The sequence below is a fragment of the Merops nubicus genome, unplaced genomic scaffold (genome assembly GCF_000691845.1).
Source record: "Merops nubicus isolate BGI_N331 unplaced genomic scaffold, ASM69184v1 scaffold12757, whole genome shotgun sequence".
Classification (NCBI taxonomy): Eukaryota; Metazoa; Chordata; class Aves; order Coraciiformes; family Meropidae; genus Merops; species Merops nubicus.
Genome location: NW_008618419.1, coordinates 52,018 through 67,747, shown reverse-complemented (window position 1 = coordinate 67,747; position 15,730 = coordinate 52,018). Strand labels below are relative to the sequence as shown.

Sequence of the window (15,730 nt, the reverse complement as noted above, 5' to 3'; positions counted from 1 at the left end):
TCTTTACTATACCTTCTAGCATTGTGCTATTATATATTCTATGTGTAGTTAGTATTGTTTCTTTAAGTAACTATTAGCTGTCTTTAACTCCTTTCACCTTCCACTTGCTCCCTGATGACCTGCTCCGGGAATTTTGCTACAAGTATTCTGGTTTTATGGAAGTTTTGCTTCCTAGTCCATTGTTTCTACTTTGATGTTCTTACTTCCTTCTGTAAAGTTCTGACACTGGCTCATTTTGTGATCACCTTCACCCAGGCTGCCTTCTGTCTGCAGCTGATCCTTCTGCATTGGTCAGGAGCAAATGTAGGTGAACAAGCCTTCCTGCTGCTTTCTGCAGATTCTTGTGTTGTGCCGTTGTGCCTTAGCCTTTACCTTGTTTGGTTTTGGTTTTTTTTGGTTGTTTAGGGCTTTTTTTTGGTGTTGTTTTTTTTTTCTTTTCTTTTTTCTTTTTTCTTTTTTTTTTTCCTTTTGGATTGAATCAGATTTCTCCTAAATACTCTCTTTTATTCTGTTTTGATTAGGATGGGAGATTTATCGACAAATCATCCGTATTCAATTTTTTCAGCTGTTAGTTCTAAGCATTTTTGTTGGAGCTTAATGATTACTCTAAAGAATAAAAATGTGTATTCATTTTCACTAGTCTATTGCTGTTAAAGTCTCTTACATTTTATCTCTCTTCTGAAGTATATTTATAACTCAAATGAAAATCTGGAAGCTAGACTCAGTATATTATGTTTTTTTGATGTAAAAAAGAATAATTCTTCTAAGAATGTAGAATTTAAAAATAGTTTTCATAATTATTTCAATGCCAATTTAGCCAACCATCTAAATATATCTTTACCTTCAGACTCATTGAACTTGGTGAGGACTTGAAATCCTTTTCAAAGAAAATGGAAGCAAAAATAACTAATACTGAATGATATATCTCTCTGCATTACTTATTTATATATCTCTTTGAAACTGTTACTCAGTGTTTTTTGCTTGGATTGGAGGCATCTTTTAAAATATTCTTGCTATTCTTAGCATGCTTTAACTGCAAACGTAGGCTGCCTAAAGCATGCTCCACACAGTTCCAGAAACCAAAAAATACTGAGGGATTTTCTACTACCCTTCTGATGGCACATAAATGTTTATAACTTAAATGAGTCTTTGAAAAAATGTTGACTTATTAATGAGAAAAACTATGTATGAATCTCAATTTAATTGTATTGATTTGCCTTTTCATAGACTCCATGTAAGATATAAGTGGAAATGAAAAATCATCTGCATTGTTTTCCATATACAGGCCTCTCTATTAAGATTATCTTATCTTGATTGATTTCTATCATGTGCTTCCCTCATTTTCCCCTTCCCGGCTGACCTACAGTCTCCTGTTCATAGCTCCTAGCAGTATTTAATTACAATAAGGACTTTGTCACATCATTAAAATCCTGTGGGAGATAATGAACAGTTGCCCACCTTAAGCAAGCCAATACCTGGCAACCCAGCAGTGCCCGGCGTGTTTCTCCATATGTCCGTCCTGGCTGTCCTGCCCATTCTGTACGGGTGTCTGTAAGGCAGCTGTAGCTACCGGGGGCCGAGGGGCGAGGTCTTGTGGAAGAGCTCTGTGTGTTTGGTATGATCCGCCCTGTTGGCAAGCCCAGTATTCCAGCCAAATTCAGCCCTCATATTGTGTCTCCTGACGTTTCACACTAGAAGTAAATTTGGTCCATGTTGTTAACTACCAGTCCCAACAAAGCAAAATGCCTTCCCATCATTCTGAGATGGCTGCTGAAGTTTGGTTTTGTTCTCCTTTGCCTCCATTTCTACTGTCCTTTAACCCTGTGCTTACCTTTTTCCTCTGTGCTGTGCCACGTGCTGCTTGTCTCTCCTCTCCTTTCACCTGTTCGTTACTTGCCTGTTCCCCCATTCCCCTCATCCCCTTCTCTGCTTCTCTCTTGTAGAGCCCTGATGGTCTTCCCTTTCACTTCTCCCTTTGCAGTACTGAGTCACCTGCTTTACTCTTTTCTTTTTCCTTCACCAGCCCCTTGGTGAAAGTCCTCACATAGGTCTCTGCGAGTGGGCTGTGTGCTCTTGCATTTTAGAGAGTGTCTATAAGAGGGTTGCAATCTAGGCCCCATGATAGTTTAGAAAAGACAGATAGCGGGAACAGAGCTTTTTCTTCATTCCTGTTTCTTGTGCTATGCTGTAAGAGAGAAAAGAGCCCAACAGAAACGGGTGCTGAAGGAGCACCTTACGTGGTGGGGGACTGGCTGGCAGAGTCAGAGGAATGTTGTGCCCACTGTGGGTCAAAAGCAGCTAGTGGAAGAGCTAGTTATGTCCATGTAGCCTCAGATCTGATGTGATGTTTGATCGTTGCACACCTTATTAGTACTTTAGAAAGTTTAACATTTGTTATTCATCTTCATGTGTCATGGCACTGTTTTAATTTACTGAGCGTTAAGAGCCAAGATTGTCTTTAGGATATGTTCAGAGAGCTTTTTCTACCCATGTCCCCTGGGCAGAGCTTGGACTTACACACCATTGTTTGTTTTTACAGCCTCTTCTTTTTTATTATTTATTTTAGCCTTTGTTTTATTTTACTGCTCAACCTTTAAAAATGTATTTTATTTGATTTTATTTTTCAGACACCTCTTAGTGAACCTCACATCCCACATCATCCTACCAAAAGCATTATACAGGTAATAGGACATAGATGTGCTGTAGAGCCAGGCCGGTAGACAAATGGGAATAATTCTCATTTCCAGCTGTGTGATGTGTATCAGCTGAAGGGATGCTTATAGTTAAACAAGTATTTGAGATGTAAAATCCAGAATATATACTACATTGCTCTGCAAAAGTAAGCACCTCTGCAAGGATTGTAATTTAGGGAAAAGAGGACTGGTGTTTTGTTTTACAGAAGGCAGCAGAGATTGAAGAATGTTTGAAGTCTGTGTGTCTTGGTCCTTTTTGTTTTTTTTTCCATGATCACCAAGGTTCCTTCAGAAAAGATCCTCAGAGCTGGAAAGATTCTGCGGAATACAGTTCTGTCCCGAGCCCCTCACATGATAAGAGATCGTAAATACCATCTGAAGACTTACAGGTGTGTGAGCTGATTGTATAGAGGTCTCTGAATTTTTATGCCTGCCATCCTCTGATGTGTGATTTATGCCTTGCCATACTTGCAGGTCTCAAAAGGTCTGAAATTATTCTGCAATGCTATTTAAGTCTGGATGTTTTGCTGTCTTTAATGGGCCTGGTAAATCTTTTCTGAAGTAATTTGACTGGAAATTGAGTCCATGATTGTGAACAGTGCATTCACATACAAAAACTTCCAAAGTTAATAGCACAGTTAGCTGGAATATTCTATGCAGTATCAAGTTCAAACGTAGATTCCATTCGCTTTGCGGATCAGTAAGAGGTAATAGGAAAGTTCATTAATATACTAGGTTACTCTACTGATGGCTACAGCAGTATTGCTCAGTGTTGGAGTTCTGAAAATTCACCTGGAGAGAAGCATTCCTTTAGTAGATTTTCTGTTCTATGTAAAAACTTACTTTTTTTTCAGTGTCTTGCTGGGCACTCATCATCCTGCTGGTGGCAGCACAACCTTGCTGAAGTGGGATAACTGACACTAGCAGAATAGGAATCTGACTTCAGGCAGTCAGGATCTAGATGCTGTTGGCTTAAGTAACAGTCACCTTGGTTTAGAGTCTAATGTTTAAATCAAATACCTAATCCATTATTCAGAGTATATTTAAATAAAAATTGGTTTAAAATCTCTGAATATGTCTTTTACTAAATAGTAAATCAATATGTTGCTGATCCACTTTTGAGATAAGTGTATTGATTTTCTATATTTCAGTCCAAAACGTATTTAATATGATGCAGTGTATTTGGAGCTTGTGAGTTGATCTGAGAATATATCACAATATGACTTTGCTCATTTTTCTAAAAGGACAAAAGTGCATGTATGATAAATGAAGACCAATGCTGGTCCAAACAACTGCACCATTTTATCTTGAGTATAACTGTGAAAAACTCTTACTATTTTATCTTTAGGTTTTTAAAATACGAAATGCCAAATTTTAGATTGGATTCATGTGAGGGGAAACTTTGTCATCAGAATAGGGTTTTAATTGGAATAGCAGTATTTAAGCTAAATTCCAGCAATTTCAGTGTTGTCTATTTCCTTGATCTCTGAAAGTGATGGATGAAGTGTAGAGCCATAAGAGCCTGTCTAGGACTAGCCAGCTTTTTCTCCATTCTGTGTGTGATCAGTTAGATATTTGCGTGTTTTTCATCACATTGCTTATTTGCATCTCTTCTGCTGACCTAGGGGGTGTTGCAACAAAGAGATTTCCTCAGTGACCATGTAGCGTTTTGGTTTTTTTCCTCTTCTTTGGGTGCCTTCCAGAACATGAGGCCTTCTGTTTTCTGCCTCGGGGTTGGTTAGGAGCTGTGAGGTGACCAGCACTTAGCATGAGAGAGCCTCAGAAATACTGCAGACTTCTAAACAAATGTCCCCAAACACACGGGGCTGGAGTTTGGTTACAAATGGAGGAACACCCATGTAACACTCAATCTTCTTTGTGAAGTCTGTTCTTTTTTTGGCAAAGCTTTTATTACAGTGTTAGATGATATTTTTCATGAAGGATTCTGAAAAGCATGAGACTTTTCCTATCCCATTTTATACAGAGGAGGTTTCCTTTGCAATCTGTGTTGGAGGTTGCTGCACTGCTGCAGCACTTTTATACCAGGTGTCACAGTCTCACTCTGATCCTCTGAAATTTGTATTTCTGAGAACAGTTCTTGTTCTGTTGGGGTGATCCTCCCAAACCTAAACACCTTTACTGTTATTCTGAGCATGTATGAGTAGATGGCTGCATTGTATTTTCTGTAGAGAGATTTGACTAAAGTTATGCAGAGTTTAAGGTATTGGTGTTCTTGGTAGACAGTGTGTGTGATTTCTCTCTTGGCTAGTTCCCTTCTCATTTCTATTTATTTGTCCTTCAGGCAATGCTGTGTGGGGACAGAACTAGTTGACTGGATGATGCAGCAAAGTTCTTGTGTCCATTCACGAACCCAGGCTGTTGGTATGTGGCAAGTGTTGCTAGAAGAAGGTGTTCTTAACCATGGTAAGATAATCAGCATCTTGACTAACATAGCCAATGTGTAGCGTCAGTGCCTCTGTAGGTCTCTTTCATGAAAATGAGAGGAATCATTAGCCCAAAAGAAAAGCTACAGAGTAGCCTGTTCATTCCTAAGTGCAAGTGCAACACACAGAGAGCATTACCTGAATCTTGGATATGAGAATATTGAAAACGAAATTAACAAATTATAATAAAAACTCTAATTATAGTTAGGAGTGCACTGCCTGGTTGGATATTGCAAGAGTTGGATAGCATTCAGGCCAAACCCAAGAGAAGTATTACTATACACAAATGGATCTTCATCAAAGCTTTGCAGCATTTGGAAGTGCATGTGAGCATTTGTGTTTTCTCAGATCCATAATTTTGGAATGATTTTCACTGGTTTTGCAATAGTTCCCAAATTCAGCACTCCAGATATTCCAGTGCAGAGATCTGGGATTTTGTTAGTTTTCAGAACGTATTTTACATTGACTTTCAGATTCCATTTGGAAGGGTTTACTTGGTAACAGGATATTATAGCCCTCAAAGAGTATCTTTCTAAAGCAATATTAATATTTGAAGCTTTGCATGTACAGTTCATTAAGTTCAGAAGTGCAGCTCTATTACAATACACTTCCATTTATCCTGTGCTGTGCTTCCCATATTGCAGGGAGATATTTCCATACTGAGAGGACAGATTGTTTCCACCACTTCCTTACCCTAAGGGCTCTAGCTTTAATTCCTACTATGTGTTTCCTTGAACTCCCAGGGGCAAACTGCATCATGGTATCCAGCTCAACACATCACTCTGACTTCCTTGGAAGACCAAGGGTTTGTCCTTTGCCACATCATAGCCTTGCTTTGTAGGCCTCATCTTTGTACTCTTTCCATTAAGTTCTTTCACCAGGACACAGGTCAATAAACTTGTGCCTGGGATTGTATCTTGATGCTGTCCGTTTCTGGTACATCAGAAAGAGTTTAGTTGCTTTTGTTACCTTTTCATCCCTCTGGAAACATGAAGGGCAAGGTGTTCATGCTAGAGAACACCTCCTAGAAATTCATAATTGAACCATTTTCCAAATATGAATTATTTCCTTAAATGAAATGCTTTGAAACAAGAAGAACAAAACCAGATCTAATAAGAAAAAAAGCACCCATATGCATAACACACACACACATGTATACACGTGTACAGCACAAATATATAGGAGCCTTTTAGAAAGTATTTGTAGTGCAGAATTCAAAAATGTACTCTTCAAACTTCATAACTTGGACTTCTGTGAGAAATAAAGGTGTTTCATATTCTTGCAGTTTCTCTGTAGCTTTCTTTCCCTTCTTAACTAATGTATCTGTGACATGTATGATGCTACACAGATTTCTACAAGGTTAACTTTAACGAGGAGAGCTTAGTGTTTGATATGTTGTGTTGTTTTCAGTGGATCAGGAACACCACTTTCAAGACAAGTACTTATTTTATCGATTTTTGGATGATGAGCGTGAAGATGCCCCTTTGCCAACTGAGGAAGAGAAAAAGGAGTGTGATGAGGAGCTACAGGACACTATGCTTCTTCTGTCTCAGATTGGTCCAGACGCTCATATGAGGATGATTCTCAGAAAACCGTAAGCAGATTAATAAGTCATGTAATACATGGGCCTTTGAGGCATTGGCAAAGTTGAGGGTATTAGCAAAGTTAGTATTTGCTCTGGGATAGGATTGGGCCCTGCCTACAATGTGAGGACATTTGTTATGCTAAAAATGCTTTGAATCCACTTAACACAAGTGCTTCCTCCTGTTCTGTTTCCATCTGTAACCTTTCCCTGCTGCATTCTTGTCCCTGTGTTGTCCGTTTAGATAGTAAGCTCCTTTAGATGGCACTTTTCCAAAAATTTGCTAAAAGCATTGAGTTTCAAGAAGTGCCATCAGACACTTGTGCTTATAAAAATTGGTAACACTGCCATGCAGCAATAGTTTTAAAAGTATAAAATTCTCTTTCCTCTGTTTTTTAGAGGTCTAGTCAAACACAACCAAAGGAGTGCTCACTCCTTGTCACAAAAAATGCATAGACAAACCAGACTGGGAACATGCTTCCATAAACCCTTTAGATGTCAGGGAATTGAGGTGTCTTCTCCTCACAGAGGTACCCTGTGCATTCTCCACTGGGGAGTGAAAGAGGTTTTCTTGCACCCATGAGCAGATGCCAGTGACTAGGAAGCCGTGAGCAGTGCTGTGTATGTTGTGACCCTGCACCTCTGTGCTATCTCCCTTGCTTCAGGCTGACTGAGCCAGTTGGCTCTTGCAGAATTGCCTCCTTAGGTCATTGTGGGTTTTGACTGCCTACTATATATGCTTTTCATCATGATTTTCAGAGCAGCAGAGTTTACCCTGGCAGGATCAATGTTGATTATTGTCCACATTCCTTGCAGAGAGCTGAAAGGCTGGAATGGTGCTGTGGAAAGTACTGTTCTACCCTCTGTGTTATCACTTGCACAGCATCACCTGAGAGAATATTCACAGGAGATTTTTCATGCAATATAGTGAGGGGAAAGAGGTTTTCTCAAGACTGACAGCCATCTGACATCTTTCCCTGTCCCTGTCCCTGACAGTACGTATTTTTGCTGCCCTTTGCTCATGGGAGCAAGCCTGTACTGCCAGGCAACATATTAACTACTGTTCTAGTATTCAGTTTACATATGATTTTGTTAGTTGAAAATACACCCTGCTCTGAGCGTTATCAAAGCTGTTAAAATCTCTGTGAATCTTCAGAGTCCTGCTAGATTTGACTAGGCACTATTAGAGCTGCCAAAAGCTCAAAAAACTGTCAGGGCTTCAGAGACACTGGCCCTAGCTGACCTGAGCAGGACCCACGATTCTCAAACCAACACAGCTGTGTTTTATAATAGTCACCATTTCCAGAGAGGTTGCAGAACTCAGATAATTACCCTGAAAGAAATAAGACAATATTCTTTGATGAGAAGATTACTTTAAGAATTTGATTGTATAATGAAGCTGTTGCTTTGAAAGGTACTTTCTATTGTTCAAAGTCTGAAAATCTCTAGCAAAAAGTGTCACTTGTTTTGACAGCTGACTTAAAAAATTCTCTGTTTATTACATTAACTGCAGCATTTTAACTGTCAAACTGTGAAAGAATGTTCTATAGTTTAAAAAACAGAATGGAGCTCAGGGAAATTTTTGGCAGGCTCTTGCTGCTGTTGGGCGGGGTTTTTTTTCTTTGGAAACACACACAGTGAATGTGAAAATAGCTTTTTGTGAAGCAGAAAACAGCTCTCTGTTCCTTATGTTGCCTGGAGCACAGGTGCAGACCCTGAGGGAGTCCCTGGAAAAATTATTGTAAAACTAACATAGCTCTTCCTTACAAGTGTTTCAGGCCTTCGGTATGAAAATACATCCTGAAAACATTTTTCTAGTTATTTTTATTTTATTTTAATGGTTTTCAGATATAGCTAATGTGATGGTAAGCCCTAATTAAATAGGATTCTGTAATACAAAGCTAGGCACTGTCATAACAGGAGTCTTTAAAGGGAGAATTATATTCATCAGACAACAGTATTTAACTCAGATGATGTTGTGGATTATATTATTTTTTAATACTCTAGGTTACAGTAAATTATCAGTATGAATGAAAAATAAGCCTATGTAATATATTCTTGGTAGCAACAGATTGTTTTCTCAGTATAGTGTTTGTTCCACATATAATCAGTATCAAATTTTGGTGTCAGCTGCAGAAGTAAGCTCAACAGGATGCTAGGGAGAGGAAGTGAAAACAAATCTAAACATGGTAAACAGCACAAAATATGTATGTTATAAAATGACAATTTAATTATTGCTAAGAAAATATAGCCTCTTGAAGGTCTTGTAAAAAGTTAAGCAAGATATATTTATTATCTTGTTCTTAATTTTTTAAATTTGGATATTCCATCAAGCTGTTAGTATGAAGAAGCATACTAGATTTCTCCATAAATCATAGAATAGTTTGGGATGGAAAGGACCTTTAAAGGTCGTCTAGTCCAACCCAGGACTAGAGACCGTAAACAACCCCATAAAGACTGTATTAAGTTCTGTAGTCCTTGTTGGAGTTTCCTGCCAGCAGCATTTAAAAAAACAGGTGTTATTTCTGGGACAGGAAATACAGATTATCTTTCCACATATCAGCTCACTGACATTTATGGGTATTATTATGGTAGATGTTATTTATGGAGTTAATCAAGGAGATTCAGGTACTTGCTAGAGCAAGTGAACATGCATTCACTTTCAGACACAGGTAGTGGAAAAAATTATTCATGTCTCCTATATATCCTTTATGGTACTTGATGACAAAATTTGTATTCCGGAAATACATGCTTATTTGATATATAATCACCATGTTACGGGTGTCTGATCTTTTCCCTTGTTCTTATTATTTGAGAATTTTCTGATTAGCTGTGTAGTAGAAATAGTCAATGTTATTGTTTGTATGTACATGGTTTATCAATGGCAAACTACTATGCTATTGTCAATATCCTAGTCACAGAGCAGTGTCTGACCTTGATAAATTCTCCAAAGACTGAACAGTTTTTATTGATTACTTAATATCACCTGAATCCTCCTGTCCATTAATGTGCAGGCTGGTTCTCTACCTATTCCATTTATTATCCTGTCTATAACCAGCTATTGCTGTTAGAATGTGTCCCCTGCAGAAACTAGGTCTTTACACAGCAGGATCCTACAGATCAACATCAGTGGGTCACCACACAGGTTTTACAGAAGCAGTGATGCCTAATATCTCTCCATGTGAAATCTGCAGGAGCAGAAGTAAAGACTGGGTATATCCACTATATATTGTCAATCGTCCCAATGTGCTAATGCAGGAGGCAAACGGATGAACTGAAAGAAGAGTGTACCCTTTTGTCTTGATAGAGATCTGATGTAGCAAGACATCATCCTTTTATATTTTAATTTCATATAGAAATTTGTTAATTTGTTACCCATTTTCCAAGACATGCTGGTTTTGCAACCAGCAAAATTTATGTCTAATAAAATTAAAGTTGTTCCTTCCTATGGGAGGCATTACTTTTTAAAATCTTACCTTGTGTTTAAACGTGTTTCTTAAATGTCCAGTGAAAGGTAGCTAGTACTGCCTTTGGCTTTATTCTGCACTTAAATAAGCTGCTGCTGCCCCACATAAATGACTAGGAGTGGCAGCCTTACAGTTTCAGGGCAGATTTAAAAATACTACAGAGTATTCCGTGCCACTAGAGGGCATAGCAGTACAAAACCAGTTTCTGTTTCTCCCTTAATAGTTTATTCCATTCTATATGAGAAAAGAATAGTTTCATCAAAAATGTTTTTATCTGAATTGGTCTTTAATCTGGGTAGTAAAAATGCATGTCATTGGTAAGTGAAGAACAGACTCCCTGGTTGGCAGGGAAGATGTCAGTTGTCCTTATGTTTTCTGTGACTTCTCCAGTACTTTTTTGATCCAAAAGAAGTCTCCATCAAACTTTTTTGCAAAAAGGTGCAATATAACTCCAGAGTGACATGACTGCTGGGTAATCCCTCTACCCCTATATGATTTAGACAGACTGTTGAAGCAAGAGGTGATCAGCAAGAAAAACAGCAAGCAAACCTACAGACCACTGTATTTCTTTATATGCCTTTCCTGATCCTCTAGATGCTAGAGTATCCAGTAATAATGACATTTTAGGAAGAAAACTTCTATCAGAAAGGTTCATTGTGACATTTTTTTTAGGGCTATCCAAAGATTCAGCTGTGCTGTTAATACTTTTGACACCACACATTGCAGACAGTGGGGTTTGGAACTGCACAGTAGCCTGTTCTTGATGTGAGCATGTACACCTTGGAAACTCTTGCCCCTGGACTGGACTTCCTGTATCCCATTTCTTCACAACTTAAATTTATCCTCCCTCCCTTCTTATTACTAGGTTGCTCTTTTCTTCTGTTCTTGGCCCATTGATTATTTACTTATATTCTACTTTTCACAAATAAAACCCATGTTGTTTGAAAGGACTTAGTCCTATAAAAGTAACTTGGGACTTCTTTTGTGTGTGTTTATGTAATTTCAGTGCACTGTCTGAGAATTTTTCCTTCTAGAAAATAAAGTTGTATTAGGCACTCTAATTGAAGAAAATCTTGTGAGTGGGGAAGAAGATACTCACGAGCTCCTGCAAGTCCTTCTCATGGGTACAGTTTATTAGCTCCGCCAAAGTATCCCTGACACACTGGAGTCCTCAGAGCATTTGTGTCCTTTTTTAGCAATCAGAAAATCTTCCAGTGTGTAGACTACAGAAATGCAATTATTTTGGTCACAATGGCAGCTTCATTCCTTGTGCTGTGGGAGGATTATTCCTTCATCAATGCATGCTTTTTATTAATGGCAGCTTCTTGTATTTTTCAGTGAGAGAAGCTGAAAGTACTGAGTGGTTCTTATTTACTTTTGTGGCTAAACAACAGCACTCGGCATCAACTCTGTAGCGGCCATTTACTGTCCTTCAGGATGCACTGCTGCCTCTTCAAGTTTGTTCAGCAGAAACTCACTCACTCGTTTATAAACCACTAACTACTGACTGCTACAACTAGTGAGTGTCCCATGTGAAAAGCAGTGCAGGTCCCATACTCGGGAGTCCTTTTGGAAAGAACAGATCTTTATGTACCATTTCTGATCTATCTGACCATTTTACATATAGAACACTGGATTTCATCAAATCCTGCCTAATCAGGATCTCTCTAAAGTGGTTGCCATGGCTGCTGCGCAGTGTCATTCAGGTGGTTTCCTAGTGCTTACATCCTTTGTGTGTTTCGGTCCTCCAGGCAGAACTGTCCTTCAGTCCCTGTTTAGTGAGGATGCACCCTTCAATAGACAGTACAACAGCATTTTACATTGTTTTGTACTTCTCTGAAGCATTTATTTTGGGCATTTATTGCATTTTGCTGTCCTTTTATCTTCTCTCTTCAGCCCTGGCCAGAGAACTGTAGATGACCTAGAATTTATATATGAAGAACTTCTTCACATTAAGGCCTTATCTCATCTTTCTACTACAGTAAGTATTTTAAAACATATATCTCATCACGAAAAGGGAGGTTGAATTTTGACTTCTGGTGCTTTATTAAAATTTATACTTTCCATGCAACAAAGTTAATCCCACCTGTGAGGACCACCCGAGCAATATGCAGATTTAGGTTGTCTTGGATGTCAGATACAATTCTATTCATGTATTTCTGCACAGCACCTACCTCACTCACTTGGCAGAAGTCCCTCTGCCTAGGTCCATACCTCAATTTAAATTAAGATGTGTGCAATCCAGTGTGACACATGGGACTGTGACACTTCTGAATTTTGCAGAATCTTATTTCTGAACTATAAGAAGTCTTGGCTTGAACCAGTTAGGAGAAGGATTTATAGTGTGGAGAAAGGTGTACTGTGTAGCAGTAGCTGGTTGGAGTTTCACCATTCAGTGAGGGAAACTTCATCAGATGCCTTCTGAGTGGGCAAGAACAGTGCAGAGAAACAAGAATAAATGAAATAGAGAAAATGCCTTGAGTCTCACCATCATTTACATGCTGTGTAGGCATCTGAAACAAGCTAAATGGCACTTTCCTTGGTAACACAAGATGTGGGTGCTTTCACAAAAAGGAAGCCAGTCAGAAAGTATGTTTATATTGGACAACAGCTTCTTTGGAAGCTCTTAGTATTTTCAGTTATTGTCAGCTAGAGTGGACAGATGCAGCTAATTATGAAGCTGCAATACAGAAAGATAATACTCTGTGCAGCCATATATAACACAAATATTTGGATGAATATGCATCCAAAGTTGGTAACTGCACTAAGAGGTAACAGCCAACCAAAATCCTTAGGCATCTCTGGGATGTAGGAAAAAAGTATTTAAAGAAAGAATTCTGTAAGATCCAGAAATTACTCTTTTTAAATCAAACAAAAGAAACTGCCCAAGACAGATACTGAGAGGGGGTGGAGAACACTCTTTATACTACAGACATAACCTAGAGCAAAAAAATCTGAAACACATATATCTGGCTCAAAAGAAATTCAGAGTTGAGGTCAGAATCCACAGCAAGTAGCCTATAGAACAAGTATGGCGAATTATACAAACTGCAAGAAATACGTGTAATTTTGAAGATGTACAGTTGATTCCATGTTTGTAATAAAAATTTGGAAATGCCAGCCTATTATGTGAAGCGTGAACTAAAGCAGAGGACAGAAACCATGACTCCCTTAAAGGAAATCTCCAGGGGAGCTGCAGACAGCATTGCTCCTATGAAAAAGATTAGTGGTCAGTCAACTTGATAGCAAATGGAATGCTTATTCATTTTAGGCAAGGCATAATTCCTAAAGAAATGTTTTCTAGATATGGCACAAGCAGCAGGAAGTAAAATGGATAAAACTCAAGTCGCATGGTGGTGAACTAATCCCTGCTAGAGAAGCCTGTGAAGTTAATGTATGAATGGAAAACAATTATATAATACAGTGTTAAATCAAATTTTTGGCTTCATCAAGGGGATTCAGTCACTGCAGATGCAAATGGCTGAAACAACTGAGAAGACATCTGAGGCTGTACATCTGTAGGGAATGTTCTCTACAATGTGCAGAACAGTGCTAATGGGGTTGTATTTCCTGTCCTTATGGAAGCCTCGTTGCCTTCAGGCAGACATTATGGAAGTTTGGTGAGCTAGTTACAGAAATCACAGGCCTGTGGGTGCATTCACTGATCGGTGTACTAAAAAAACCTGTCCAAACACCTCTGTCTAGCCCTTCTCCTCTGCAGACTGCAAGCAGGGAGTGCTTTGCATTGGCTGTCAGGGAAGAGTTCTGGGAGAGGTGGCAGGTGTGGTACATTTATGCTTGATGCCTGAGCAAAGGTTTGGTGTGTGCCTTCAGGACATCAGAGCCTGGATTTGTCCACCCATCTTAGGAAATGCAGCCAGCAGACTCTCATCTGTACTGTGTCCAGAATTTGAGAGTTCCTCCCCAGACTTTTCTTCATGGCCTAAAATTTTTTTCAATTTAATCAGTTGGGAGAATAGTATGAAAATGCTACTACTAAATATATGTTGGAGCCAGCTTTTGATCTGTATTGGGCACAGTTAATTTACATGACAGTGTCTCTGTAACATGGATTGTCACCAGCTGACATTCTCTGCCAAGTCCCTGGAGACCTGCAGATGAATGAAGACATAAAGCACACAGGAAAATTCATGACAGTATGAGATCCCCAGTGCTGCTACTGTTTTGTGGAAGTAACACTAACAGTGTTTATAGGGAGGAAAACTGGTTGTATACAGGGTCTCGCTAGAGGCAACTGGCCAGTCGGTGTTAAGAGGCAGCCACACGAGAGCAATACAAACCCAAAGAGGAGCAGGCTGACAGCAAGGGCAGGGTCACATTCTCCACTTCCTGGAGGAGGTAGTGAGCTGGACGATTTGCCTGGGAAGCTGTCAGGTGGAGAGGGGCCTCAGCAGGTCCAGATGGCGGCACCTCACAGCTCGACACAGCAGAAGTGGCCAGACTTATGTCAGTAAGGGGAAGGACACTGATTTCTCAGGGAAGAACAGGAGTACCGCAGAGCCCACGGAGTGACAATTGCAGGCTGTCTTCTGTGATAAATTAGCTGTTACTGTTTGACATTTTCCATCGTGTTGTTAATGGTGGATTCACATGTGTGTGTATGAAGAAAGATGTGGAGACCTGTATCTTCAAGATACCTTTGTGTGAGCCATTTGGAGCCGGGAAATGTAGGGGCTCATGTTCTCTACAGCCAATCAGTAGGAAATAGGACATCAACTGAAGCAGACCATTGTCTGGCTGTGTGACTCTGAGTGCTGAACCATGCAGAGACAAGGAAAGCAGCAACTAAGGTATATTATGTGACTTCCCCTCACCAGGAAGAGCGAGATGCACATAAAACCTGTAATTTCTTTCTCTTTATTTTAAGGTAAAGCGAGAATTAGCAGGTGTCCTCATTTTTGAGTCACATCCCAAAGCAGGAACGGTCTGTAAGTAAATGGAGTCCTGTCAGATCTTTTTTCTCATCTGTGGTATGAACATTTACGTTTTTAATGTTTAGATGACGAGAGCAAAGCTTGGATCTTTAAACTTGACTGGCACTCAGTGTTTAAAACCTGGGTAAGAGTTGTTGGCTTAGTCTGCTACCATTTGCAGAGACAGTACCAAAATTAATTCTATCCTTAGATGAGTATATCTCACACCTACAATTTTAGTGTGTTTTTGTCTGGATTTTTGGCTTTGACTAATCTCTATTTAAAATGTATTTTAATATTGTCCTTGTATTAAAAAAAATACTTCTGCACAAAATAAAAGGCTTTATGTATTAGATTACTCAGACCTGTTTATACTGAGAAGCTTTAGTAAATGAATGTCAAACTCAGAGCCACTAGAGAGGTGTGTTAGAACGTGGTGCTACTAGTGGGATCCAAATCTGCTGTGTTGAGTAGTAATTGATAACCTGAAATGTATTGATAAAGTAGTTGTTGCAATTGTTATGGAAAATAAAAGCAACTTTCATATCAGTGTGATAAAATTACTACCACAGTGTATGGGGATTTTTTTCACAATCTGAAGGCAGTTGTT

At 39.1% G+C, this 15,730-nt stretch overlaps 1 protein-coding gene across 4 annotated transcripts in view; it reads left to right on the top strand.

Moving 5' to 3' along the window:
• RAPGEF4 (Rap guanine nucleotide exchange factor (GEF) 4) overlaps positions 1-15,730 on the top strand; it is a 77,518-nt gene that overhangs the window by 21,292 nt on the left and 40,496 nt on the right. For 2 of the 4 annotated variants that reach the window (XM_008943449.1, XM_008943448.1), the window contains 6 exons: positions 2,628-2,681; positions 2,976-3,082; positions 4,996-5,117; positions 6,548-6,731; positions 12,083-12,167; positions 15,075-15,135. In XM_008943449.1, the coding sequence (XP_008941697.1) occupies positions 2,628-2,681; positions 2,976-3,082; positions 4,996-5,117; positions 6,548-6,731; positions 12,083-12,167; positions 15,075-15,135 (613 nt within the window). The remainder of the gene's footprint in view (positions 1-2,627; positions 2,682-2,975; positions 3,083-4,995; positions 5,118-6,547; positions 6,732-12,082; positions 12,168-15,074; positions 15,136-15,730) is intronic. The other 2 variants (XM_008943450.1, XM_008943451.1) reach the window with 1 other exon arrangement.